We start from the raw sequence: 26,350 nt of genomic DNA, 5'->3' as shown, positions 1-26,350 counted from the left end.
AGAATACTTAGTTCAGATATAACACTGAATGGAAACAAGACACACTGGAAGTTCAGTAGAATCAGTCTAATAAGTACACCATTCTCTAGCAATTCATTCCAGCTAAATGAGCCTCTGATATAAACTCTGCATGGAATGGTGGAAATGGAGCATTTCAAACTTCAACATACTTGCGCTGTTGTCATGACGGCTTGGTCTCCTTGGGGGTCCCAGGATACTAGGGAATCCTCTTCGCTTCCCTTTTTCTTCGCCTTCCTTATCTTTCTTCATACTTTGCTAGAGCCAATGTACAGTCGGTGTACAAAGGGATAAGAGATAAATAACAGAGTAAATTTCTTTGCTGCTTTCAAATACAGAAATGCAGTTTGAAAGACCAGTTCAAATAAACTGGTTAAACCTAAGGTAAAGGCACACACACGGAACACATTAGACGGTGGTACACAGTGTTGCATATACCTTAAAATCAAGCTATCTTTCCTTAGAGCTGACAATTTTGGAAAATAGAAGGTAGTTTTATGACACATTTACCAAGAGCTTGTGCTAAGTAATTCACTCATCCGTTCAGCAAATATTTACAGTTTGTAAAGTGTGAAAGCACTATGCTAAAAGCTCCAGGGATACAATGGTAAAGAAACAGGCAAAGTCCTTGCCTTCATAGAGCTTTACAATCTAACAAACATTAAACAAAACCAAGTAATAACAAATTGTGACAAGTACCATCAAAGAATAATATATAGCACTAACAAGTTGGGAATAGCACTCTGTGTAAACCACTATTTTCACTTTTCACATTGTCTAATAATTAGCTTATATGTCAGAATTTCTCATTAGATTTGCATTTCTTGAGAATAGAAACCGTATCTTCTATATACTAGTATGCCTAGTACTAATTATTTAAATAACTATAATTAAGAATGAAAGCAGTACAACTAAGTGTAAAGATGGATTTGAATATTCATAATATTCTTCCAATATTATTCCAGTCTTACCTTGATTTTTGGTAGGAATCCAATCCGACCGCGCTTATGTTCCAAATTTCGAGGTTCTTTCACTTTTACTCCCAAATGTTTCATGTACATGAGGATAACATACTGCATTGTTGAACTGGAGGAGAGAGGATTAAGTAAAAGAAGTCTTCTGGGAAGGGAGGCTGAATAGAATAAAAATATCAAATGACGTCCAACACCCAATGTTGGAATTCTTAGAATTAATTCATCAAGCAAAAAATAATGATGTATTTAATCCAGTCAGAAAGGATTCTACTCAAGCATACACTCTACATCAGTCAAATAAAATAAGCCACCAGAGGGAGACCATAGGCTGTATTTTTAAACTAAAAGAAGAACCGTAATTTAGGGCTAATAGGAGAAAAGATGAGTGGGTTTTTTTCCTCCTTAAAATTCCAGGGAGGGAGGCAAGAGCTATATTACCTCTTATCTTCTTCTACAGCCTGAGCAGCCATCCTAAAAATAGAAACATTTAAAAATGAAATACAAGAGTTAATAAAAGAGTTGCTATTCAACACAGATACTTGAAATAAGGGAACAGGGCTATAAGCCTTGGGGCTCACCCTAAATCTGTCACCTAGAATAAATACCAAAAGATTTCTAATCTACAAAGAGACTACCTGCTCTCAACTCATGTCATAACTGTATGTATTTTATAGCAAGGAATATTTCCAAAGCCCATCAGTTGAAACCAATGAAGTATTTAACCAATTTGTGACCACTGATGGGAAATTTTAGAGTTACTCATTTTATCAATATCCATGAAAAGAAACACAAGAACTTTAAAACATCAGCCAAAGGAAAAAATTTCAGTCTCTCAATTACTAAGAAAAAAATAAACAGCTCTAAATTGTGACAAACCCCTCTAAACTTCCTCAAAACGTACTTCAAGGGGAGTGGGTGGAGCTCATTTGTTTGAGCACCTGCTTCCCATATACAAGGTACCAGGTTCAATCCCTAGGACCTTCTTTAAAAAAAAAAAAAAAGAGAATAAAAAGTACTTCAGGCATACTTAGGCATACTCAGGGTCTCAGGAGAGAGGGCATCTCCATATCTCTTATTACTTACAAAACTTCTTCAATTTTGGCAATGATCTGTTCTGCGCAAGCCCGTTCCTTCTCCAAAGTTACCCGGTCCTTGTCTCTCTCTGCATCAAGTTTAGTCAGCTCACTTTCAGCCAAGGTCAACCCCATACTGCGTTTCTGCCTAAAAGGAATAGGAGAAATTTCCTGAGGGACCCTAGGGAAAAACCATCTCCCTCTGGATATGATTTATCAGATTTTCCATAGCTATGAGCTTTAAGCAATAAACAAAATGTCACAATTTTCTACATTAAGCCCATGTCACCTTATGATACCAAATGAAAAAAATTCTAGAGACAACCACTCAACAAAACACACATCTTAAAGGAGTACACTGAGCACAGAACATTGCTAAGCTCAAGTTCTGAAAGCATATGGAATGGGGAATGTGAACTCTCAGTTCCACTCCAACCCTCTGATTCCAGATGTTCATTATGGTTTAATGTAGCAATAAAAGACTACATGACTTACTTAGGCTAAGCTAAGGGCTTAATGTGTAACTTTTTCCTATCTAAAATTTTAAAATGTAATTCCAAATGACCATATCAGCTTATAGCTGCCACCAAGCTTACCGAAAATCCTCCAAGTGCCTCTGTACTTCTGGGTGAACTCTTTCTTGCATAGTTTGGATATAATGGCGATGTAAATCCTCAGGAATAAGCTCTGGTCTTCTCTTTTCTGCAGAAAGAAAAAGCAAAGGAATTATTTTGACTAAAGGTATCTTCTGTCTATTATAAATGGCAACATATCAATGCTAATTGGTACAAATTTAATACTGAGTAAGCCAAAGAGAAGATCTTCAATGCATTTCATGTATCTCATTTCAGAATTCAGATTTCATTTACTCTTGAGTATATTACAGACTCTTCTGCTGTGATTCAGGTGACCAACTAGTCACCATGTAAGAGATGAGTTACAAATTTATAGAGATGATGGGAAACGGACTTTGGCCCAGTGGTTAGGGCGTCCGTCTACCATATGGGAGGTCCGCGGTTCAAACCCCGGGCCTCCTTGACCCGTGTGGAGCTGGCCATGCGCAGCGCTGATGCGCGCAAGGAGTGCCGTGCCACGCAAGGGTGTCCCCCGCGTGGGGGAGCCCCACACGCAAGGAGTGCGCCCGTGAGGAAAGCCGCCCAGCGTGAAAAGAATGAGCAGCCTGCCCAGGAATGGTGCCGCCCACACTTCCCGTGCCGCTGACGACAACAGAAGCGGACAAAGAAACAAGACGCAGCAAATAGACACCAAGAACAGACAACCAGGGGAGGGGGGGAAATTAAATAAATAAATCTTAAAAAAAAAAAAAATTTATAGAGATGTAATTCTCTAGGATATTGGTGGCCCAAACTTACCTAGATCTACAGATATTTCATCAGGAACAGAAACTTTCAGGTGCTAAAACAAAAATGCAAACAAAAAGTGAGAGTACTAAGGGCTTTTCAAGATGTATACAAGGATATGTATAAACTAAAGAGATACAACTTGGATACCTATTCTTACAAGCATATTAATCTACAAATCCATTTACTGGGTTTCTCATCCAAATTACACAGCTCTTAACTGTTCTACTATTTAAACTTGAATATAAGCACATTTCCCAGGGATTCTACTAAAAGGAACTATCTACAGTCACTTCACTAGATGACTGAATGCTTCTGCATCATATTTATTCCTAATGAATACACGGAGGCTTTCGCTTTCTAGAATCATTGGTTAATGTAATTATTTAAATCAGTATAGGTAAAATTTAAATTATGTGCATATTATCATATGAAAAACATACTCGCGTATAATCATGATTTTTTGTTTTCTGTATTGGAGATACTCACACTATTGACCACAATATTCCCAATCACTTTACTACATAAAGTTTAAAAACCCTCACAGTAGTCATACCCCCAATGAGGAGGTATTGGGTATTAATGTCAACCCTGAGTTTTTTAAGTGTTAAATGTCCAGTAACTATCTGTAGTTCCTAATGTTGAATTAACTCAGGTGACTGTATTATGATGTACTTCTTAGGAAGGATATTGCCAATATTAATTTTGACACCATCACAAGATTGTTGTGTTTTCTCCCATCAATTTAGGAAATGTCTTGAAAAAAAAATGCATTATTTTGCATTTAGGGGAAATATCTTAACCTTGTCATGTTTATTTTGTAGTATACCCACCTAAGCCATACACTTTCAGAAATTAAACAATTCCTATATAATCTGAGGTTCTAAATTTGAAAATAAGCTACTGATAAAAATCATGAGATATCTTATATAATCATTTGAAAAAGTGTGAAAAGGATTTCAAAGCTTTCTCTTTCAAGTTGCCATGCAGTAGCTCAAATCAACATTTTAAAACATATTTCCAGCATATACAAAAAAGTATATGAAAGTTGATTGGTGCATGTGAGTATTTATGTGAAATAAATAACATTTAAAGCATAAATTATTAGCATATTAAGCAACCAGAGTTTTGCTTATACTTTCATAATGATACACTTATATAGATCATGAGTAGCAAAATATAAGGTTTTCACTTAGCTTGGAGCCCCTCTTAAGAAATATGAAAATTAAACATACTTGAATATAGTCATTTCATCATGGAAGCCAATTATTTTAATAAAAAAAAGAACTAATATTTTAAACACTGGCAGTAGAATTAGAACTCTAACTAATTCATTCAGCAGATATTTGAGTGACCATGATGAGCCAGTACAGTGTTAGACACTGTACAAAAACATCTGCCCTAGGAGTTCCTGCAGAACAGAAGGAATACAGACAAACAAAATAAATAATTAAAAATGTAAGTTCTAGGGAAAGATATAAAGCAGGTAGGGTGGAAGAAAGAGAATAGGGTGAAATTTTAATTAGGTTGATCAGGGAAGGTACTAAGAAGGTATTTAGCATTGTGAAGGTGTGTGGGCAACTTTGTAAAGGAATACAAAGAAAATGGAAAGGAGCTAGAGGAAGAAGTGGAGCCAAAATGTTGTTGTGTTTGTTTTAAGATAGGAGAAATAACAATGATTGACTGCTGCTAATGTGAATGATCCAACAGAAACAAAACAAAACAAAACAAAAACATGAAGGAGAGAGGGGGTAGATAACTGCTAGAGTGAGGTTTCTGAAGGTATGAAACAGTCATCTAAGAGAACAACAAGAGTGAAATGACTTAAGAAAATGCAACACGATTACCCAGTAAGCACTAAGAGCTAACTGCTATTTACCCTACAGCAAGGCAAGTAATAAAACATTGAGATTAAAAACATTTTTTAAGATTTCTGTAAGTAAAATAAAACACTATTATTATTTAGTGCAATATAAGTGATATCTTTTCACCACTTTTTAATTAAAGTTGTATCTCCAAATTTCAAAGAGGTGAACCAGAATTCAATTATGCAAGGATTATTCCATGGATCCTAATACATGTACAGTGGTACCTCAGTACTCATTATTATATATAATAATAAGTGGTTTTGGGACATGCAATGAGTACCAAAACTGACAAGTACCAAACACATCTTTCCCACAAGGAAAAATGTCAATAAATTTAATGTGTTCCTAAACTAAAGACTATGCACATTTTTAAGGCAATATGTAAATACGACAGGGTTGTATATCATTACAAGAGAAATAAGCCTAAAAATTAATAAATATTTAATTAAATAAAATAAAAACTTCACTTTACCCATACTGAGAAGGGTCTAATGGGATGGTGGGAGGAGAGTGTGAGGAGGAGAGGTTACGTGGAGTGTAACCTTCAGTAGAACATCAGGCACTTGCACTTCAGTTGTTCTTTGTCTTTTCTCCCTTTTTTCAACTTGCATCACACTCTATGACACACTCTGTCACCTTCACTAAAAACTTATCCAATGAGGACTGCTTCTGTCTTCTTTTCGGAATTCCTCTATAAGTATGAAATTGTTTGGTCATTCAATAAATTCACTTATCTGCTTGTCAGAGCTTTGTCTAGATGGTACGGCTCCACAAAGTTTTGAACTTCTGCCAATTTTGCACACATTTTTTTAAATCAAGGAACTGGGAACATCCTCCCTTATCTCCATCTCACCTAAAGAAACCTCTCCAGCCACCTCTTGCTGCTATTCCTTCTGTAGTTCCTGCAGCTCCTCAGTGCTGGGCTCTTCACGATGTTCCTCCATTAACTCCTCAACATCAGCATCCTCGATCTCCAGACCCATGGACTGGCCCAAAGATACAATATCCTGCACAGCTGTACCCTCCATATCTGCAGGCTTGGGGTCAGCCTCAAACCCTTCGAAGTCTGAGTCACAGCTTCTGCCCACAAAGTCTTCCACGTTGAAATCATTGTCCAATAGAAGACTTCGTTCCAAGCCTTATCAATAAGGTTAAGACAGTGCAGGATATTGAAATGATCCTTCCAGAATTCTGTGAGGGTCACTGGGTGTCAGAGGTGATCTCAAAGTATCCCTGGAAAAGCGCCTTGGTGTACAACTTATTTTTTTTTTTAAGATTTTTTAAAATTTCTTCCCTCCCCCCACAGTTGTCTGCTCTCTATGTCCATTCGCTGTGTGTTCTTCTGTGTCTGCTTGCATTCTTGTCAGTGGTGCCGGGAATCTGTGTCTCTTTTTATTGCATCATCTTGCTGCATCAGCTCTCCGTGTATGTGGCGCCACTCCGGGGCAGCCTGCGCTTTTTTCACGTGGGATTGTTCTCCTTACAGGGTGTACTCCTTGCATGTGGGGCTCCCCTACATGGGGAACACCGCTGCGTGGCATGGTACTCCTTGCGTACATTAGCACTGTGTGTGGGCCAGCTCACCACACGAGTCAGGAGGCCCTGGGTTTGAACCCTGGACCTCCCATGTGGTAGGCAGATGCTCTATTAATTGAGCCAAATCCACTACCCGGTGTACCACTTTTTTAAGTATGAAATGACCTGCTGGTCCATGGGCTGGATGAGAGAAGTAGTGTTGGGGAGCAGGAACCTTACAGTGAAAAAGCTGAACTCCTCAGTTAAGTCACTCCCAAACCTAGAGGGTGGTCAGGCGCATTGTCCAAAAGTAGGAGAGCTTTCAGAGGCAAATCTTTCTCCAGCAAATATTTTTTCATTGAGGGATCAAACACTTCATTTATCCACTGTATGAAAAACTGCCTAATGACATAAGCTTTGCTGTTTGCCCTCCATATGACATTGAATTTGCTTTTTATGACACTATGCTTCTTGAAAACTCATGGATTTTTACTATGATAGACTAGTAAAGGCCTGAGGTTTAAGTCCCCACTAGCATTCTGACACAATAGAGTGAGCCTGTCCTTCATTGGTTTGTGACCTGGTAATGTCTTCTCCTCTTCTGTAATGTAGGTCCTACTTGGCGTTTTTTTTCCAAAAAACTCTGGTCTCATCACAGTTAAAAACTTGGTGGGGGATAAAACCTTCAGCCTCAACATGGTCTTGAAACTCATTGATGAATTCATCAGCAGCCTTTTTATTAGCACTTGCTGCCTCACCATGCCTCATGACACTACGGATGCCAGTCCTCTTTTTAAAATTATCAAAGCAGCCATGGCTGGCCTTAAAAACGGCAAGTTTCACCAGTTGATTCTGGTTTCTTTTTCAAAAGATCAGCATGTACTCTGAAGGCACCTGGCCTTTCTCATTCTCGTGGTCTATGTCATAGCTAGCCCCCTTTTTGGGCCTGCTTACCACCATCCTCTTAACCCTTTTAGTGGGATCATGTATCTTCAAAATTCTAATTAAGTTTATTTATTCCAAAATCAATGCCTTCCAGAACAAGGTATTAGTTACATGGGGATTTTAGTCAGTTCCAATCACAGCGTCAGACCCATCTTTCCTTGACCTCAATAGAATAGCCAAAGAGGTTTATGCCTTGTCAGGCAGGGACTACTGTCCTAACCAGCTGGAAGTAACTACAGAAGAATGACCATCGCCCCTCAGCACCCCCTGAAGAATAAGGGCGTGAACTCTCTAAGGGGGGAGTTGAGGCAGGTTGGCCAGGGAAATGAGAAGACAGCGACAACATGGCCGACAGATAACATGGCTGCAAGACCATGCTGAGACCTTGAGTTTAAACTTGAGGTCCCAGTTTCATTTTCCAGGACCTCCCTTTGGTCCCAGATATTCCAAACAGGTCTCACCATTGGCCCCCACCACTGGTGGGGCAACCAAAACAGCTGGGGCTTCTCCCCTTAGCATTAGCAAGGGGGAAGAATAAGAGTTTAAAAGGTAACCACACAAGGCAGAGCTCGCTCTCTCTGCCTGGAGGCGCCCGCACTAAATTTCACTGTGTATTTCCATCTTTCTCTCCCATTTCTCAGCAAGCTCTGTTCTTTCCCCTTATTTCCCAATAAATTCTTTTTACTCGCCTAACTCAAAAATAAAAAATTTAAAAAAGATTGGCATGCAACACTTTCACATTTTCACATATCATAGTTTCCCATATGCTGTCGCCCACTAACTGCTTCTTGTGTATCCAAATTAGTAACAGCTTTTCAACTTCCTCAAGTATTTGGGAATGGTGCTTTGTTAGTGCTTTAACTTCTTTTGCAAATCAACCTCTTTTATGGCTTCTTTATTCTAACGGTAGTGGACATCACTGTTTTAGGCATACGGTATTCCCTAGCAAGATCAGTAATGCCAATGCTATTCTCATATTTACCTATTATTTCTTTTTTTGCTCAGCGGTGGTGCAAAGTACTTTCATTTTTTGCTCAGTGCTATCACTGCTCATTTTCTTAGGACTCGTGGTGAGAAAAAGTACGCAAAAATATATAAAATGACCACAGAGACTAAGACAAGACTACAATGGGATGTGCACAGGGCAAGACTTACTACATGACTAACACGTCACTCTTTGTTTCAGCTGGAAAGGATAGCAAGTTACAAGGCAACTGAAACCAACAAGTTGTAGCTTCAGCGTTGAGTACCAAACAAACAAGAGTACAGAGACAAAATTTTCTTGTCAAAATGTGTCAAGTATCAAATTCAATGAGTTTCAAAGCAGTTGAGTACAAAGTATGACTGTATATATATCGTATATATTCTCTTCTTTGTTCCCTCACTCTAATTATGCACATGTGTAAATATAAATATACATGTGTACCCTCTAAAACACACCTGCCGTGAGTATTCATATGCCTACAATTGATTTAGAAAAATAAGAGTCAATAGCAGTAAATAACCGAGATGTAATACAGATGTCAGAAAACACAATAAAGTTCTAAACACATAAGAGGAGACTGTAGTAAATTATGGATAAAACTACAAGATCATACTATTAACTTGGTAACTTACTGCAGATCGATCCAGGAAGAACTGGTGAAACTCTAGAAAGACGCGACGAGTCTCCTTGGAATTGGTCTGCTTATACAGGTCTGAATAGAGATAACACAGCTGTAGTAGAGGAAGAAACAGAAAAGACAAAATGAGAAATCATGAAAAATATTACCTGCTAGATTCTCACTGAACAAAAATGTCTGAAACAGACAAGCACCATAAGCAATGTAGTTAAGTGCTATGTAATCAAGTCTTTAAAAAATTTTTAAAAAAATTTTAAGCATCTTTCATAACTATCCATACATGTTTGAATGACTTGAAAGAAGTCTGCCATTTGTCCTGCAGATACGAAAGTTTTATAGTATATGAATCAATGTAAGAACTCTGAATTGTCTAAATCGTGAAATACATTACCAATGTTGCAGGGTCAAACTGTGAAACTACATGGTGCAAGAAAACAGCCAAATGAGCTGGGCGGGATTTTAGCAGTTCAATGTTCTGGAAACAGCTGCACTGCCCATTGATCTAGAAAAAGAAATAGTCATACATTAATAACTTCAATAAACAAATGCAAAATATAATGTAGACTCAATTTAACATAGCTATCCAAATTTTACTTTGATCTATCCTAATTGTTTTATATTTTAAATCAGATTAATATGATTAAGTCAGATATTACAAAAATCCAAGACTCTTAAATTTTCATTAGATTTTATTAGCAACATAGATTATGGAATCCTTCCTCTGAAAATTAATCATCTCTTGGGGACAGGTTGGAAGAAATATCACCTTGAAAGAAAAGAGTTTGAAAAGATGATAAGGAACTCACATGTCTACAAATCAGTATGTGAAAAAAAGCTTAACTTTTCTAAAACTGAAATGGAAGGCTTGCACTTAACAATTAAACGGCTCTCTTCTTTTCCTTTTTGGGTAATCCCAGAAATGGTGGTGGGAAACAGAGTTTAATGATTTTAAGTTCGACAACTCCCAGAATATTTGTATGTTCCCTATATACACAAAACAGTAATAGTTAAACTTTAGGTAAACTAGCACTACAATTTCCACATCATTTTTAACATTTAGGTAAACTAAAGTAGCGAAGAAAGTTAATCTAAGAGGATAATCTAGATAAGGATCTTTAGAGTACACACTGAGGAAAAAAATTATATGCAAGTATTGGCTGCCCAATGACCTAACTCTTAAAAATCTTCCAAAAAGAAAACTTCAGTCCCTTATGGTTTCAATGGAGCATTCTACCAAACAAATATAAGAAACAAGTAATACCAATTCTAAATAATCTCTTCCAGAAAATAGAAGAGGAGGAAACACTTATTCTCCTCATTCAAAAAGACCATCATTACCCAAAAGAATGAAAACATTACAAACTAAGAAAACTACAGCCTGATATCCCTCATAAACACAGATGAAAAAATCCTCGTCAAAATGTTACCAAATTAAACCCAGCAATATGTAAAAAGGGTAATACACCATTCAGCAAAAGTCAACATTCATTCATGATTAAAATTCTCCGCAAACTAGGAATAGAAGGAAATTTCCTAAACCCGATAGAGGGCTTCTACAAAAAACCTCCAACTAACATCATACTTAATGGTGAGACTGAATGCTTTCTTGCTAAGATCAATAATAAACCAAGGATGTCCTGTCTTACCACTCCTTGTACTAGAAGTCCTAGCCAGTGCATTAAGGCAAGAAACAAAAAATAAAGATTTATATATTGGAAATAAAAATTGTCTCCATTCATAGCCAACAGGGCTGTTTAAACAGAAAATCCCAAAGAACTTACCAAAATAAGCTCCTAGAAGTAATGAGTTTACTAAGATCACAGACACAAGTACAGTAATCAAGTCAATCATATTCTTCTACATACAACATCAATTTGAGATTTAAAAAAGCAATAATACTATTTATAATAGTACCCTTGAAAAAAAATGAAATACTTGGGCATAAATCACTAACCTAACTCTAGCTCTAAAAGCGAAGTCATTACTATTTGTCAAAGCTAAAATAAGCAACCCGAGGAACTATCAGTTCTAAGATTCAGCTTCAATTTCTTAAAATGTTCTTTCAAGCTACAGAAAGTACTCATTTTTGCAACAAATCAGGTATCCCAGAAAATAAGTGATTTAATTTTTAGAAAACAGTATCATCACCTGTTCATGTTCAGTACCAAAATCATCGTCCTCTGCTCCAATAATATGAGGTGCTATACGGGTTGAAGGACTCCCAATGAGTGATTGAGTGTCCTAGTAGCATTCAGAGAAAAGGGACAGAAAAATTATTTGATGGTCACGTTTCAAAGAAGGAATAAAGCCAAACTGGCATACATTAAAAAATATGGTCCGTATATCCTGTAGGATTCTTTAAGTGCTTTATTTTCAAATTAGTGGTTCTCAAATTTTCAAGGCCATGAACCACTTCAGCAGAAAAAAAAAATCACAACAATACCAATTATTTCTAGTGGGAAAAAAACATTTCCCCTAGAAATGCTATCTTTTTTTCCACTATACTTTGGGCTATATGATTCAAATCACTTTCTTTATACTTAAGCTATTAATTTATACATATTCATATCTTGGTCATAGACAGAACTGGAGTTGACTTACATAAACAGTAACAATTTTATAAAGTTATTTTTTTTTAAAGTGAAAGAAAACAGGAAGCGGACATGGCTCAAGCAGTTGAACGCCTGCTTCTCACATGGGAGGTCCCGGGTTTGGTCCCCGGTGCCTCCTAAAAACAAAAAAACAAACAAACAACTTAGGGGACCCGACGTGGCTCAGTGATTGAGCACTGGCTTCCCACAAATGAGGTCCCAGGTTCAATCCATGGCTCTAGTACCTCAAAAAGAAAAAAAAAAGTGAAGGACAAAGGATAAAGAAAGAAATGAGGATAGAACGATAAGACAAAGTTAGCAGAGAGGTCAATACACCTCAGAAGTACTAATCAAAGACTTTCATCAACATCACATAGTTGAAACCTGTCACTAAGTCCTACCTACCATGTTTTTCATTTTTAATTCACTTTCATAAGTGCATAATCCAAGTTTTTTCAACCATGGCACTGCTGACATTTGAGGCCAGATAATTCTTTGCTGTGGAAATTGTCCTGTGCATTGTAAAATGTTTAGCAACATGCCCGGCTTCTACCCACCCAAAGCAGCGTCTCCAGTTGTGACAATCAAAAATGTCTCTAGATATTCCCCCATTGTCCCCTAGGGGGCAAAATTACACCTAGTTAAGAATCACTGGCATAAAGTAATAAAATTTTTGAGTAATTACACAAACACTGCTATAGAAACATAACAAAATTGCAGGTTGGCAGACAGCACAATCATGCTCATCCATTTTCCAAGTGACAAAAAAAGTTGGAGCCAGCAAAGACTGTGCAGGGGCATCAATGCATGCAAAAATGTAACATATGCAAATAAAGGTTGTTTGAAAATTACAAGAACCAATATCAAAGACCATATAGCATGGAGATAAATAAAAACTTTGGGAGCAATCAGAAAAGAATCTTAGAGCAGTTGAGTATGGAGGTTCTGGAGTTCAGCAAAGAGGGTGGGGCTAGAAATAATGGTTTGGGAATCATCTGGATAGTAGTTAAAGTTCAAGGTGTGTACAAGTTGATCTACAAGTGATAATCTGAGTGAATAATAAATAATAAATAGTTGTAGTTTCTCATCAAGTAGGTTGCAACACCATGTATTTGCAGACATCTCCTAAACAATTTGATTTTGTTTTTTTATTTTTTTAACTATGCTATTGTGGTTTCTTTTAACTCAAGGCTTTAATAATTAAAAAAAAAAATCAGGTGAAATAATGAAAATCTGTTGAGAATAGTAGCCAGACAACTCTTAATTTTATAATCAATTAGCTATCTGTAATGTTTTAACAGCCTTTATGTTCTTAATGACCAACACATCACAAAATGTTAAATCTTTTCAAAATAAAATCGAAATGCTAAAAGTATTCAATTACTAATATGCAAGTATCAGTTATGTCTACTGTCACTTAACTAAAAGGAAAGCACTACCATATTGCATAGATTTCATACTCACAGCGTCCTGAATTACTTCACTTTTCTCTGGGCTTTCCTCTACATAAATCCTCTCTTTCAGGCCACTTCTGGGACTCTAAGAGAAAAAAAAAAAAAGATATTTGGTTAATTTCAATAGGCAGGGATAAGGAAAAATAGTGTAAAAGAATGTTCTAAATTTCTTGTCTTTTATAACACCTGCCTTTGCTACTATATTCCTGACTTTGGGCAAATCACTTGTTCTTCCACCTTTTTAGTTTTATGTTGTTAAAGCAATATAGAACCAACAGGATAGCTTTACCTAACCTGGAGATTAACTACCAAATAACTTTAACTAAACATACTACAGATCTCAATTTAATTAGGTCAAAATCAAGATTTATCTTTTTTTTTTAGAATTTAAATAGTTTTATTATTTTTGTCTTTATTTTTTTAAATATTACATTAAAAAAATATGAGGTCCCCATACCCCCACTCCCCTCACCCTACTCTTCCCCCCATAACAACAATCTCCTCCATCATCATGAGACATTCATTGCATTTGGTGAGTACATCTCTGAGCACTGCTGCACCTCATGGTAAATGGTCCACATCATAGCCCTCACTCTCCCACATTCCACCCAGTGGGCCATGGGAGGACATACAATGTCCACCCAGGACAACTCCAAGTCCTGAAAACGCCCCCACATCTCATCTCTTCCTTCCACTCCCTACGCCCAGCAGCCACCATGGCCACTTTCTCCACACCAATGCCACATTTTTTTCAATTACTAATCACAAATAGTTCATGACTAGAATAACATTAAGTCCACTCTAATCCATACTCTATCTTTACCCATCTCTTCTAACTCCCTGCTTCTTTCTTTCTATCCAAGTTAAAAGCATTTTTCCCTACTTACAAAACTGAAATTAACTTTCTGTCTGTTTTTCTACTACCTCAGATGAAAACTGCTGTACTTTTTATAAAATTTATAGGTATGTGTAGGACTACCTAAAATATTTATTTGTTAAGACAATTGGGATAATTGAAATAGACAAGATGACAGGAAATATTATTAATTTTTAGGGTATAATGATATTACAGTTTTATTTTTTTTTAATCTTTATCTCTTAGAGATGAATATTGATGAACTAATATCTTGGATTTACTTTAAAATAATCCAGTGTTTGGAGAGTATGGGGAATGTCAAACAGTCTTAGTTCACTGGAATGCCTGTTTCTATGCTCGTGAATTCACTTTTTTTTTAAAGATTTATTTATTTTTTATTTCTCTCCCCTTCCCCCCACCCCCAAGTTGTCTGCTCTGTGTCCATTCCCTGCGTGTTCTTCTGTGTCTGCCTGTATTCTTGTCAGCAGCACCCGGAATCCATGTCTCTTTTTGTGGCATCATCTTGCTGCGTCAGCTCTCCATGTGTGCAGCGCCATTCCTGGGCAGGCTGCACTTTTTTCACATTGGGCAGCTTTCCTTATGGGACACACTCCTTGCAAATGGGGCTCCCCAACGCGGGGGACACCCCTGCGTGGCACAGCATCCTGGTGCACATCAGCACTGCACGTGGGCCAGCTCATCACATGGGTTAGGAGGCCCTGGATTTGAACCTTGGACCTCCCATGTGGTAGGCGGACGCCCTATCCATTGGGCCAAATCCGCTTCCCTGAATGCACTCTTCATATTATAAAGTTATCTTTCTAAATCACTGATTTGATTGTAACATTCCTCTAAATATAAGATAAAATTCAAACTTCACATTATCTCCTTATTCTGAATTCCTACAATCTGCCAGACTTTGTAAACATAAAATCAAATAAGACCGTTCCTATGTTCTCAAGGAATTTTCCATATAATGACAGAAACGTGCCTTGAAAACACAGAGGAAAAGCAGCATAATTCAAATAGGAGGACCAGGCGGATTCCGAAAAGCAGGACTGCTAGAACAAGCTAAAGCCATTATAACCCAGACTCAAAACTCCAGCCATTTCATCCATAACCCTAATATAATAGGATGTTCTAAAATTTTTACAGTTCTCCCAAAATGTTATGTATCTTCAAACCTTGGTGCCTTGTTTAATTTAGGGTGCTGGTACTTTGCAGCCAGGTAGAAGTAGAGCACTTACTGCCTGGGTAAGTTTGGTAAGTCAGTTAACTCCATTTAGCCTTAGTTTTTCTTTTGTAAAGTTTTATTTGTACAACTTCATAAAGCTAGTTTTGAGAATTAACTAAGATAAGGAATGTAAAACACTACAGCATATGGCATATGTGCCCAGTAAACGTTAAATATTACAAATTTTTTTCTTGAGTCAAAATTGAAACTTTCCATTAAAAGCTTTAGCATACCCAATCACAAGATTCCTATCACCATCTTTAAAAATAACAAAAACCCTCAAATTTTCCTTGCACAAGGAACTGAGTCACTGATCCTAAATCTCAAAAGGTGGCCTGAATGATGGCTTAATGCAGTAGCTTTATTTTTTTTTTTTACCACAACCTTCAGTAAGAGATAAATTTTACGTTGTTAGCTAGTACATAAATGTATGCACATACATGTATATAAATGTTTGTATACAACAGTTAAAAGAAATAACACCTGCCTTTTCAACCTGTAAAGCACTCATATTTCCAGTTCTATTTTTAAAAATTTTATTGTGGTAACAATTACATATAACACAAAATTTCCCATTTTAACCACTTTTAAGCATATAATTCAGTGGTATAATTATATCCACCATGTTGTGCTACTGTCACCACCATCGATTTCCAAAATTTTTTCATCATCCCAAACAAAAACTCTGTACCCATTAAACAACTCTCCATAGTCCCTCTCCCCCTACCCCTGGTGACCTCTAATCTTCTGTCTCTATGAATTTGCTTATTCTAGATATTTCATAAAAGTAGAATCATATAATATTTGTCCTTTTGTTTCTGACATTTCACACAACATAATGATTCAAGGTTCATCCGTGCTATTGCACAGATCAAGAAATTCTGGCGGCGGACTTGGCCCAATGGGTAGGGCGTCCGTCTACCACATGGGAGGTCTGTGGTTCACACCTTGGGCCTCCTTGACCTGTGTGGAGCTGGCCTGTGCCCAGTGCTGATGCACACAAGGAATGCCCTGCCACTCAGGAGTGTCCCTGCATAGGGGAGCCCCACGCGCAAGGGGTGTGCCCCGTAAGGAGAGCCCCCCAGTGCAAAAGAAAGTGCAGCCTGCCCAGGAATGGCGCCGCACACACAGAGAGCTGACTCAACAGGATGACACAATGAAAAGAAACACAGATTTCCATGCCCCTGACAACAACAGAAGCGGACAAAGAAGATGCAGCAAATAGACACAAAGAACAGACAACCTGGGTGGGGGGGTGGGGAATAAATAAATAAATCTTAAAAAAAAAAAAAAAAACAGAAATCCATCCTTTTTTACAGTTGAATAATATTCCATTGCATGGATATATCACATTTTGCTTATCCATCCATCTGTTGACGGTCAGTTGGGCTGTTTCCACCTGTTGGCTATTTTTGAATAATGCTGCCATGATCTACTTTTTTAAAATGGTGGTCCCAACACAGCAAATTGATCTCATGATCCAAAGTTTTAAAAACATTGGCTTAGACTGACTCCCCAATCACTTTTAAACAGAGTTATCTATTTTTAAGGCACATTCCTATCATTGCATACTAGCTGCAAATACTGCTGAGTAAATAACACTGAACTCAGCTTTTAGGTGTTCACATCACTAAGGTGCTGCATCGAACTCAATTCAAAATATTTTATCTTCTAAACTAATACCCACATTCATTTGGCAGTTTCTGTGTTAATCAAGAAAGTGTTATTAACCATTAATTGAAGTCAATTTAACAAGACTAAGGCTTTTCCTCTTTGTAATGGCAAGGTGCCCCATGATTCAAGACTGAGTCATTCTGACCACAAATGGAATACTAACATGCTCTTAAAGATAGCAACAGTTGGCCTCTTGCTTCACTAAGAAAGCGCTGGCCTTATTAATTTTTCTACCCACAAACAAGATGCCTGCTGGGAAATTCCATCCCCTTGAAAAAAAACATTTGTCAAACGGTATCCAGGGGAAAAAGTGAAACTTTGGTATTAAAAGCTCATATACAACAGTGCCCAGAATTTCTGCTCATGAAACTGCTATATTAAAGATGATGGTAGTGAAAAATAAGTAATAAGTCAACACCTCTAATTCACATAACTAAAAATCAAATCTAGAAAGGGGCCATAGGGGAGAATACAAGAAGTTAAAAGATTTAGAACACTTCATGCTTACATCTGCATTATCACTACTAGGCCGAGAACCATCTCCGCTGCTATAGTCAATTTTGCCCAGTCCATCTCCAGTATCTGCTTCTACCTCACTGACTGTTTGTGCATCACCTAAGGGCCGGGACGGTGTAAGTACAGCGCCATCCTAAAACAGATTAAAGAAACACACATGCACAAACACATTAAAAACAAAAACAAAGAACCTTTCATGACTGACTACATAAAGAGTCATACTACAATCTGACTAGAGACTTAAAAAGTTGGACACTCTGATGTGATCAAGAATGTTCAAAGCTGTAAAAGTAAAAAGCATAAATAACTATTAATTCTGTTATGTCCCTAAAGACAGGAAAAGCGATATTTTAGTAAAGAGAATACAAATTCAAACTGTCGAATAGAGCAAAAAGATAAGAGAGTTTGTCAATACATTTAAATTCCATTTTTTTCCAATTCATATTACCCTTTAAGATTATTACTTTATAACTTCTGGTTAAATGCCCTCCAATGCTTCAGAGTTGCAATAAGTTGTCAACTTTGGGACACAATGCTATAAACAAATTATTATAAGGTTTTTAGATCAGGAACCATTGTTTTCCTATTTGAACAGGGTAAGAATATTGTCTTTGCTCTTTAATAACAACATAAAACTGTCTTGATATAGCTAGTAAGACTGAAAGTTATGAAAAAACAAATGAATAACATAAATAGGCCTTAATGAATAGGCCCTAGTTTTTAACTTGATATTTTAACTTTACAAAGAGCAGATTAGGCTGGATGATTCTATGAATCTATAGCTTTCACTTACAGGCCTAACTCAGGAATAATAATAAATCGACAGTGTTTTTTCATTTTAAATGATACAGGCAATTTGTCCATTTTGCTGTAAGATGAAGTATGAGGAGTTTATAATTAAATTCTCTTTATATCCCAAATCTGAATAATATAGAAATATAAAGTGCCTGGAAATACAAATACTGAGCATTTTTTTTCTAATGAGACCATTATCTCCATAACTTATACCTGTAAGAGCAAATTCTGAAATCTTCTTAAAACTGCAGTAAAAAACTTAAGTCATTAAGAGTACGAGTGTGCTCTGAAATCATCAAACTGTTTTTTGAATTCCAGTTCTACCACTTTTGAGTTACATGACCTTGGCCTAGATTTAATCTCTCTAAAGTTCAGTATGTATATATAAAATGGGGGAAAAAACAGTACCTAACCTAGAGAATTTTTGTGGAGATTGAATAAGAGAATGCTTATCCATTTATTTAGAATAGCTACCATTTTGTAAAATATTATCCCTACTTAAAAATATAACAACTGCCAAACTATTCAAGATGGCAGAATGAACCAAAAAATGTAAAAATATGTATCTAAATATTTTTAGTACTTCATCACATCAAAGCAAAAGCACTTCTTTATTTTAAATGATTATGAAATGAAGAAATGTGATATAATGAGCAAACACATTTCTCTCAGTTAAACTTTATTTCTCTAATATCCTACACAGGACATCCTATTGTCCTATGCTAGAAAAAAAAAGTTTTTTTAAGGCAACTACAACATTATATGACACATTCCCAGAAGAAAATTTTCCTGCAAAAAATTGGGTAGCACTTTTAATAGTGATGCTACCTGAGCAGAGCCTGTGGCTTTGGATAACTGCTCTTGCAGCTGAGGAATGTGTTTCTTGGCTTCTTGGATCTCTTTCAGCAATCTTTGGGCAGGTGTTCGATTGTAATCTTCCTGCAATAACTGAAAAGTTATAAGAATATTTTGAGAATTACTTATTTCACAAAAATATAGAAAAAAATCATTCTCTATCAACAAAATAGCTGCTAGCATTGATTACAATACTGCTGGATTGTGATTATGATAAATACCAACTTAACCCTGCCCACTCATACTTTTACTGGCCTATCAACAGTCCTTGTTGTAATTTAGTACCTGTAGCCGCCCCTGTTCTTGCTGTAACATTTTTCTCAGAATTTCTACTTTCTGGTTATGAACCACATTGTTTTCCTCCTAGAAAAAGATAAAAAACAAACAAACAAAAACAAGAACCAATATAGCAAAAGTGAGGCTAAAATAAATAGAAAATTAGATATACAATGCTCTGCCTAAGCTCCATTTTAAATATTAAGATTTTCTTTCTTCCTACTGGTTATGAAGACAGGCTCTTAGATAAATACTTTTGAAGATAAAAGACTACAGGTAAATTTCTGCCCTTCTATTTCACTTTACCAAAATTGTTTCAGAAACACATTAAATACTGAAATTAGCTGGAGAAATGAAGTTTCCATACGTGTAATATCTTATACTTTACTTCTCTCCTTTGGATCTTCACTCTCAATCCCTAGGCATGACTCAAATTCCCAGAATCTCCTACCTGACATACGAAAACAGCTCCCTAACTCATCTCCCACTAGCTCTCCTTGTTTTACAACCCTATATTTTACGAAATTAGTCTCCCTAAAATCATGTTATGATCTTATCACTCTCTTAAGCAAAAAAAAAAAAAAAAGTAATGGATTCTTACTGCCTATCCAGCTACATGCAAATTAATCTAGTTATGATTTTCCAAAAACATCTACTCTTTCCAAACTCATCTTCCATCCCATACATCATTAACAGGCAACTTTATACCCATCAAACAAGAGAACTCATTACTTCCCAAACTACCTGGTGCTTTCTTGGCTCTTTGTCTCTGTTTATTCTACTCCCTCTACTGAGGTGCCTTCCTCCCATCTCCACTCTTAAATGTTGCCTGTTTTTCAAAGCTCAATTCAAATAATAACCTTTCACAAGTCCTTCCATATCCTGCTAGACATGCTTTCCCCCTCCTTTGAATCCCTAAGGTACTTAATATTTTTCCCTTCATAATGTCTACTTTCTACAATTTTATTATAGTTATTTATATACTCTTGGTTCAAACTCTATTAACAGTGTTTTATTAAACACCTACTGTATTCTAAGCAATATATTAGGAATTTGGGACACAACGGTAAATAAAATTAAACAAAAAAATTCTGTCCTCTTGGAGCATATTTTCTAAGACGACTGAAAATACCTTTAACATAGGATATCTTTATATTTTTGTGGCTGGCACACCGTTTTGTATATGCTAGGTGTTTAATATTTGTCAAATTAAATCTGCTATCTCACTCATCTGTAATCATTCCCCGATTTTAAAAATTTTAATTCAGAAGTGATTTTTTAGAATCTTGAATTTGAATTTCCTTATCAGCACAATACTTGCAAACTCTTAATATAAAGACATCATTATACAACTAAGCATTTACTAAGAAATTTTCCTATTCTTACCCCCACGAGCACAGGACTAGTGATTCTCTCCATATTCCCAGATGCTCCAGGTGAATGAGGAGATGTCATGATGGGAGACATATGTCCAAGGACTGGTGGCTCTACTTCAGAATCGGCTAGTGGAATCTGGGGCGACCCAGGTGGGCGTCCCTGAACAGTGAGAGCTACATAGGAACCAGCTTGTGGTGGGCAGAGAGAAGAAAAGGGAAGGGAGGGAGAAAAACACTGTCGATAAACTTTCTGTAGCATTTCACTACTTAATCTTTGACAGTTGTGAAAGATCCATTTATGTGGAAAGTCTCATCATTTGCTAACCATTTCTCCACAGAAAAAGGGTCCAATTTGTCATATCGGTTGTGAATGCCCTAAAATTCTTAACGAACAATGCCATTTTTAGATAGCAAATTACTACTCATAAGATCAGGTATTAGTTAGAAGCAAGTAAAATTTAAAGCCCGAAGAATATTTTAAAAAATAATCTATCATCTCTTATTTACTTGCCTATGTGCTGGCCTCCAATGGCTTCCTAGCTCTTCCCTTCAGAAGGGAACTTCTAAACTGCTTTTTTAGAAAGAAAGAAAACAAACTGCTTTTTCGAGTTGAAAGCACGTTTATTATGCCTACAATATGAATTTTAAAAGTAGGAATGAGGGAGTCCTATTGCAAATATAGTACACAGGTTTTAGGATGTCAAATTTATATCTGTTTTGTACACTCAGAATGTTTTATGCTTAACTTCAAGTTATAAGCAATGCTCTGGCTCCGAGATAAGTAACCTATTGCTATAGTCCTACATGACTTAAATTTCTCAGTAAACTTTATATTGGGATGAGTTAAAAACATAACCTGGGAAGCAAAAGAAATAATCTTATTTTTATATTCTCAACAGTTAGGCACCAAACATATATTTATTATCTCTAATATTATATTATCATAAACCTTCACATTTACATAGTACATAAAAATTTATAAGTAATCATCTCAGTGAAGAATCAAATTTATTCAAGTATGTATTTGGTTACTTCTTTACTGAGATTATGATTTATGAAGTCATCACATTTCTTTTCAAAATGTACTAAACTTAAGAACTACAATCAAAATGACTAGAGCACTACTGCTCTGATGAAAAGTTAAAGGAATTTAACATTACTTACTTAAGAAATAAGAAGGAATTCTGTTTATTGAATTTGTTCTAAAGATTTCCACTCAATGAAAAGAAACAGGATTAAATAAAACAACAGTGATTCTGCTTAGCCACAAACAATTCTTATCTGTAATCTACTTTACTGTGGAATAGTCTGATGAAGACAATCATAAATTCTTAACTCTGAAGATTTCCAAGAGAATGTCACAATCTTCGACTGTTGAATCATTTACTAGTCTGAGAGAAAGTGAATACACTAGATGATTTTTTAAAGTTCATTTCAGTTGAAGGGACCATTGTGTCTGATTTCCCAGCCTCCTCTATCTCAGGTGATGCATGGATTTCTTTCACAGATTTCTTTCAAATATATGCTGCTTTCACTATTCCAAGAATGGCAAGCATAATATAATCAACTACATATACAGAGTTAACAGAAGACAGTAAATTAAGAGTTTTCATTTTCACCTCAGACTTTCCTTTAAGGCAGGGGTCAGCAAACTACAGCCAACAGGTAAACTCCAGCCAACAGACTGTTCATATAATAAAGTTTTATTAGAAAGGAGTCACACCCATACATTTATTATTATATATGGCTGTGTTTGAGCTTTAATAACAAGTTGAGTAATTGACTGTATGGCCCACAAAGCCAAAAATATTTACTATCTGACCTATTAAAGAAAAAGTTTACTGATTTTTGCTTTAAAGTTTTAGAAAACAATTAAAATCAAGACTAACATTCACCTACATTTGATTAGCTTCACCACCTCCAAATGGTTTGAATGAGTCACCAGAGTTCCATTCACCTGTAAGAAAATGAAAATAATATATGCCAGATAAATTCTAATAAGACAATAGATAGGGTGACTTAAGGAATTATTGTCTATAACACAAATAATTACAATGTTGTAAACAGGGCTACATTAAAAAAAAAATATATATATATATGTATGTATAGGCACAGATGTGTGTGTGTGTGGTTTTTTTGGTTCTATATATATATAAAATATATATATTTATGTTTTGGTTCAATTTTCATATTTGCCATTGTGTAAGGTATAGTCAGCAACAAAATGAACCTGAACACAAGACAAGGCCTTGAATTAAAGAACATAACAACTTACTCACCATGACAGTGACAATACATACTTACAAATCCTTCACTGTGAAGGACTCTAGCTAATAGAAAGTCTCTTTACTTTTCATTACCAATTCACTGACTTGTCAAAAATCATAATAACTCAAAAAAGATGGAAAAATAAGTGATATGGCCACAATAATACTCTATATACTTTTAGTTTTCCAGTCATAACCTAATCATAACAAAGACAATTAATTTTCAGGCAGCCAAAATGTACCAAATTTTATCCAAAGTCTCCACTAAGCCAAAGATAAAAATATTAAACACAAATCAAACGTTAATTTTATTTTTTCTGATATAATAGTAATTTTTTAAAGTTTAAATATAACAAAGTATTATCACCATCATGCTCACCAGAGACAATCACTGTTTACCATGACGTTTAACCTTTCAGATGCTTTTCTAGCATAAGTACACCAGATAAACAAACACATATACATACACATTACAACTGCCTTTTATTCTGTTCCCCCCCCCCCCCCAAAATTACTTTCATTCATAATATTGTGGCTAGGTTTCAGTGTAGGTACATTCATCCTTTTTTTTTTTTTTTTTTTTTTAAAGGTACCAGGGGCTGAACCTGGGACCTCATATGCAGGAAGCTGGCACTCAATTACTAAGCCACAATGGCTTCCCTGAGTTGGTTTCATTTGTTTTGCTCATTGCTCATTTTTGTTTCTTCAGGAGGCACCAGGATCTGAACACAGGATCTCCCATGTGGGAGGGGGGAGCTCAACTGTTTGAGCCACATCTGCTCCCTCATTCTTTTTAAAAGTTACAAGTAAACTGATTTAACATTTAGACTGCTTAGGAGTTTACCATATGATAAAGCAAAAACGAATTTCCCTGAATATATACTTCTTTATACTTGTACAAGTATTTCCTTAGATAAGGTCTTAAAAGTAGAATTTCTGTTCAGAGGTTATCTTCTTTTTTAAAGGATTTTGAAACATATTAACAAATTTCCATCCAAACAGATTTAACCTAATTTATACTCAACAATTAGAGCAGCTTGTTTACCATATCCAAACCAAGCCTAATGTGTATTAATTTTTCAAATTTCTAACAACCAAATATATTTTTCACCTATTATTTTTTTAAATCAATTTTACTGATACATATTAATAAAGCATGCAATTCATCCAAAGTATACAATCACTGGTATCTGATATAATCACATAGTGGTACATTCATCACTTCAACCATTGTTTGAGCATTTTCATTATTTCAATAATAGTAATAATAATAAAAAACAGACAAACAAGAAAATTCTTCACCTCTTAATCTCTCTGTTTCCCCTCCTGTACATAGCTACTATTTCTGGCTATTCTTGCACAATTATTTATTTATTAAGCCATTTTATTAAGATATATTCACATACCATATGATCTATCTAAAGGATATAATCAATTCACCTATTATTTTAATTTCTATGTCTTTGTTATCAGTGAGGTTGGACATATCCTCTTTATTATGTTATTTATTTCAATTCCTTTGGAGAACTGCCTGATAAAATCCTTTGCCCATTTTTCTATTAGGGTACTTACTATTTTCTTATTAATTTATAAGTACCCTTTATATATTAAAGACATTATACTCTGTAATAAGTTTCAAATATATTTTCTACAGACTGTTCTTTGCTTATAAAATTGGTTCATGGTGTTTTTTTCCTATAAAGTAATTTGATTTAAAGTAATCAAATTAAGTCAACAGTCCTCAAGAATAACTGCTAACTAATCCATTCTTTCCCTAGTGATCTGAAATTCAAGATCTCTTTCTGGACTCTCTATTGGGTTCCTGACAGGTTTATTATCTAGACTAGGGTCACACACTTTAAATTAATCCACAGCATCTCCCCTCATAGCAGTTTTTTCTTTAGCTATTCTTACGTCTTTGTAAAGTTCATCTAAAAGAATAATCAGTTTGACAAGCACCAATACATCTACCCAATTCTACTAGTGTATTTTGGTGGGAATTTCTTGCTGACATTAATTTGGGAAGAACTGATCTTTACAGCAGTGAATTTTTCTCCAATCCAGGAACATATATGACTCCATTTGTTAAAAATTTTCATTATGCCCTTCATGAGTTATATTCATTTTAAAACAATTATTTTATAGCAACAGACCCATAACATATTCTACTTTTAATGAAAATCTAAGTGAAAAAAGTCAAGATAGCTAGTATATGCTGTTGCTTTTTAATCATACCATAAATTCCATAACAGTCTTTTCCTTACCTTGATGATTCGATCACCTGTCTGCACTCCAGCCCGCATGGCTGCTCCATCTATAAAAGAGAAATGAATGACTTAAATATAATTCATTTGCATTCACTAATAATCTCCTTGGAAAAGAGGCAGTATAATAAAGTGGTTAAAAACATGGTTGTAAAGTCAGACAGGTCCAAATCCTACCTGCAACTTACTTATTGTGTGAGCTCAAAGTGATGTGATATTTTTAATTCTAAGCCTCAACATCAACTGTGAAATGAATAAAAAAAAATTTACCTCAAATTACACTACCCAATATATAGGAAGTATTCAATATATGGTAATAGCAGAAGATATTACTATTTAGGGTAAGGAATTGATATTTTGAGCCTATAGCCAACTCTTTAATCTAACTCTAATAAAACATCTCTAATGTCATGAAAAAGTGAAATTCCAGAAACTTCTGCAAGTGATGATCATAAAGTATAATGACCAGGGAGCATTGTGGCTTGAGCAGTTGAGTACCAGTCTCCCACATAGGAGGTTCCGGGTTCAGTTCCCAGTGCCTCCTGAGAAAACAAATATCAAGCAAAGCAAACAAAAAGCCAACACAGGGAAGCCAATGTGGCTCAGTGGTTGAGCACTGGCTTCCCACACATGAGGTTCTGGGTTCAATTCCTGGCACCCAGTACCTCAAAAAAAAAAAAAAAAGACCAAGGAGTCATATGATTCTTAAACTATATATAAAAGTACAAAGAAAATCAACTGGTATAATTCATTCCTATAGCTATAAGCTATAATGCTGAAGACAAATCATCTAGCACAATAGACCATATGACCTAC

The 26,350-nt window shown here is 35.7% G+C and overlaps 1 protein-coding gene across 13 annotated transcripts in view; it reads right to left on the bottom strand.

Moving 5' to 3' along the window:
* ARHGEF12 (Rho guanine nucleotide exchange factor 12) overlaps positions 1 to 26,350 on the bottom strand; it is a 167,798-nt gene that overhangs the window by 41,733 nt on the left and 99,715 nt on the right. For 8 of the 13 annotated variants that reach the window (XM_058289514.1, XM_058289515.2, XM_071212380.1 and 5 more), the window contains 16 exons: positions 25,535 to 25,584; positions 22,903 to 22,960; positions 21,014 to 21,192; positions 19,637 to 19,714; positions 19,325 to 19,444; positions 17,694 to 17,834; positions 13,432 to 13,506; positions 11,525 to 11,617; positions 9,768 to 9,878; positions 9,372 to 9,470; positions 3,439 to 3,481; positions 2,662 to 2,767; positions 2,076 to 2,213; positions 1,431 to 1,463; positions 990 to 1,104; positions 171 to 276 (listed from right to left, as the gene is read on the bottom strand). In XM_058289514.1, the coding sequence (XP_058145497.1) occupies positions 171 to 276; positions 990 to 1,104; positions 1,431 to 1,463; positions 2,076 to 2,213; positions 2,662 to 2,767; positions 3,439 to 3,481; positions 9,372 to 9,470; positions 9,768 to 9,878; positions 11,525 to 11,617; positions 13,432 to 13,506; positions 17,694 to 17,834; positions 19,325 to 19,444; positions 19,637 to 19,714; positions 21,014 to 21,192; positions 22,903 to 22,960; positions 25,535 to 25,584 (1,545 nt within the window). The remainder of the gene's footprint in view (positions 1 to 170; positions 277 to 989; positions 1,105 to 1,430; positions 1,464 to 2,075; positions 2,214 to 2,661; positions 2,768 to 3,438; positions 3,482 to 9,371; positions 9,471 to 9,767; positions 9,879 to 11,524; positions 11,618 to 13,431; positions 13,507 to 17,693; positions 17,835 to 19,324; positions 19,445 to 19,636; positions 19,715 to 21,013; positions 21,193 to 22,902; positions 22,961 to 25,534; positions 25,585 to 26,350) is intronic. The other 5 variants (XM_058289516.1, XM_058289517.2, XM_071212383.1 and 2 more) reach the window with 1 other exon arrangement.

Source organism: Dasypus novemcinctus, chromosome 27 (assembly GCF_030445035.2).
Source record: "Dasypus novemcinctus isolate mDasNov1 chromosome 27, mDasNov1.1.hap2, whole genome shotgun sequence".
Classification (NCBI taxonomy): Eukaryota; Metazoa; Chordata; class Mammalia; order Cingulata; family Dasypodidae; genus Dasypus; species Dasypus novemcinctus.
The sequence above is the reverse complement of the archived record's forward strand: the minus strand, read 5'-3'. Positions and strand labels throughout refer to the sequence as shown.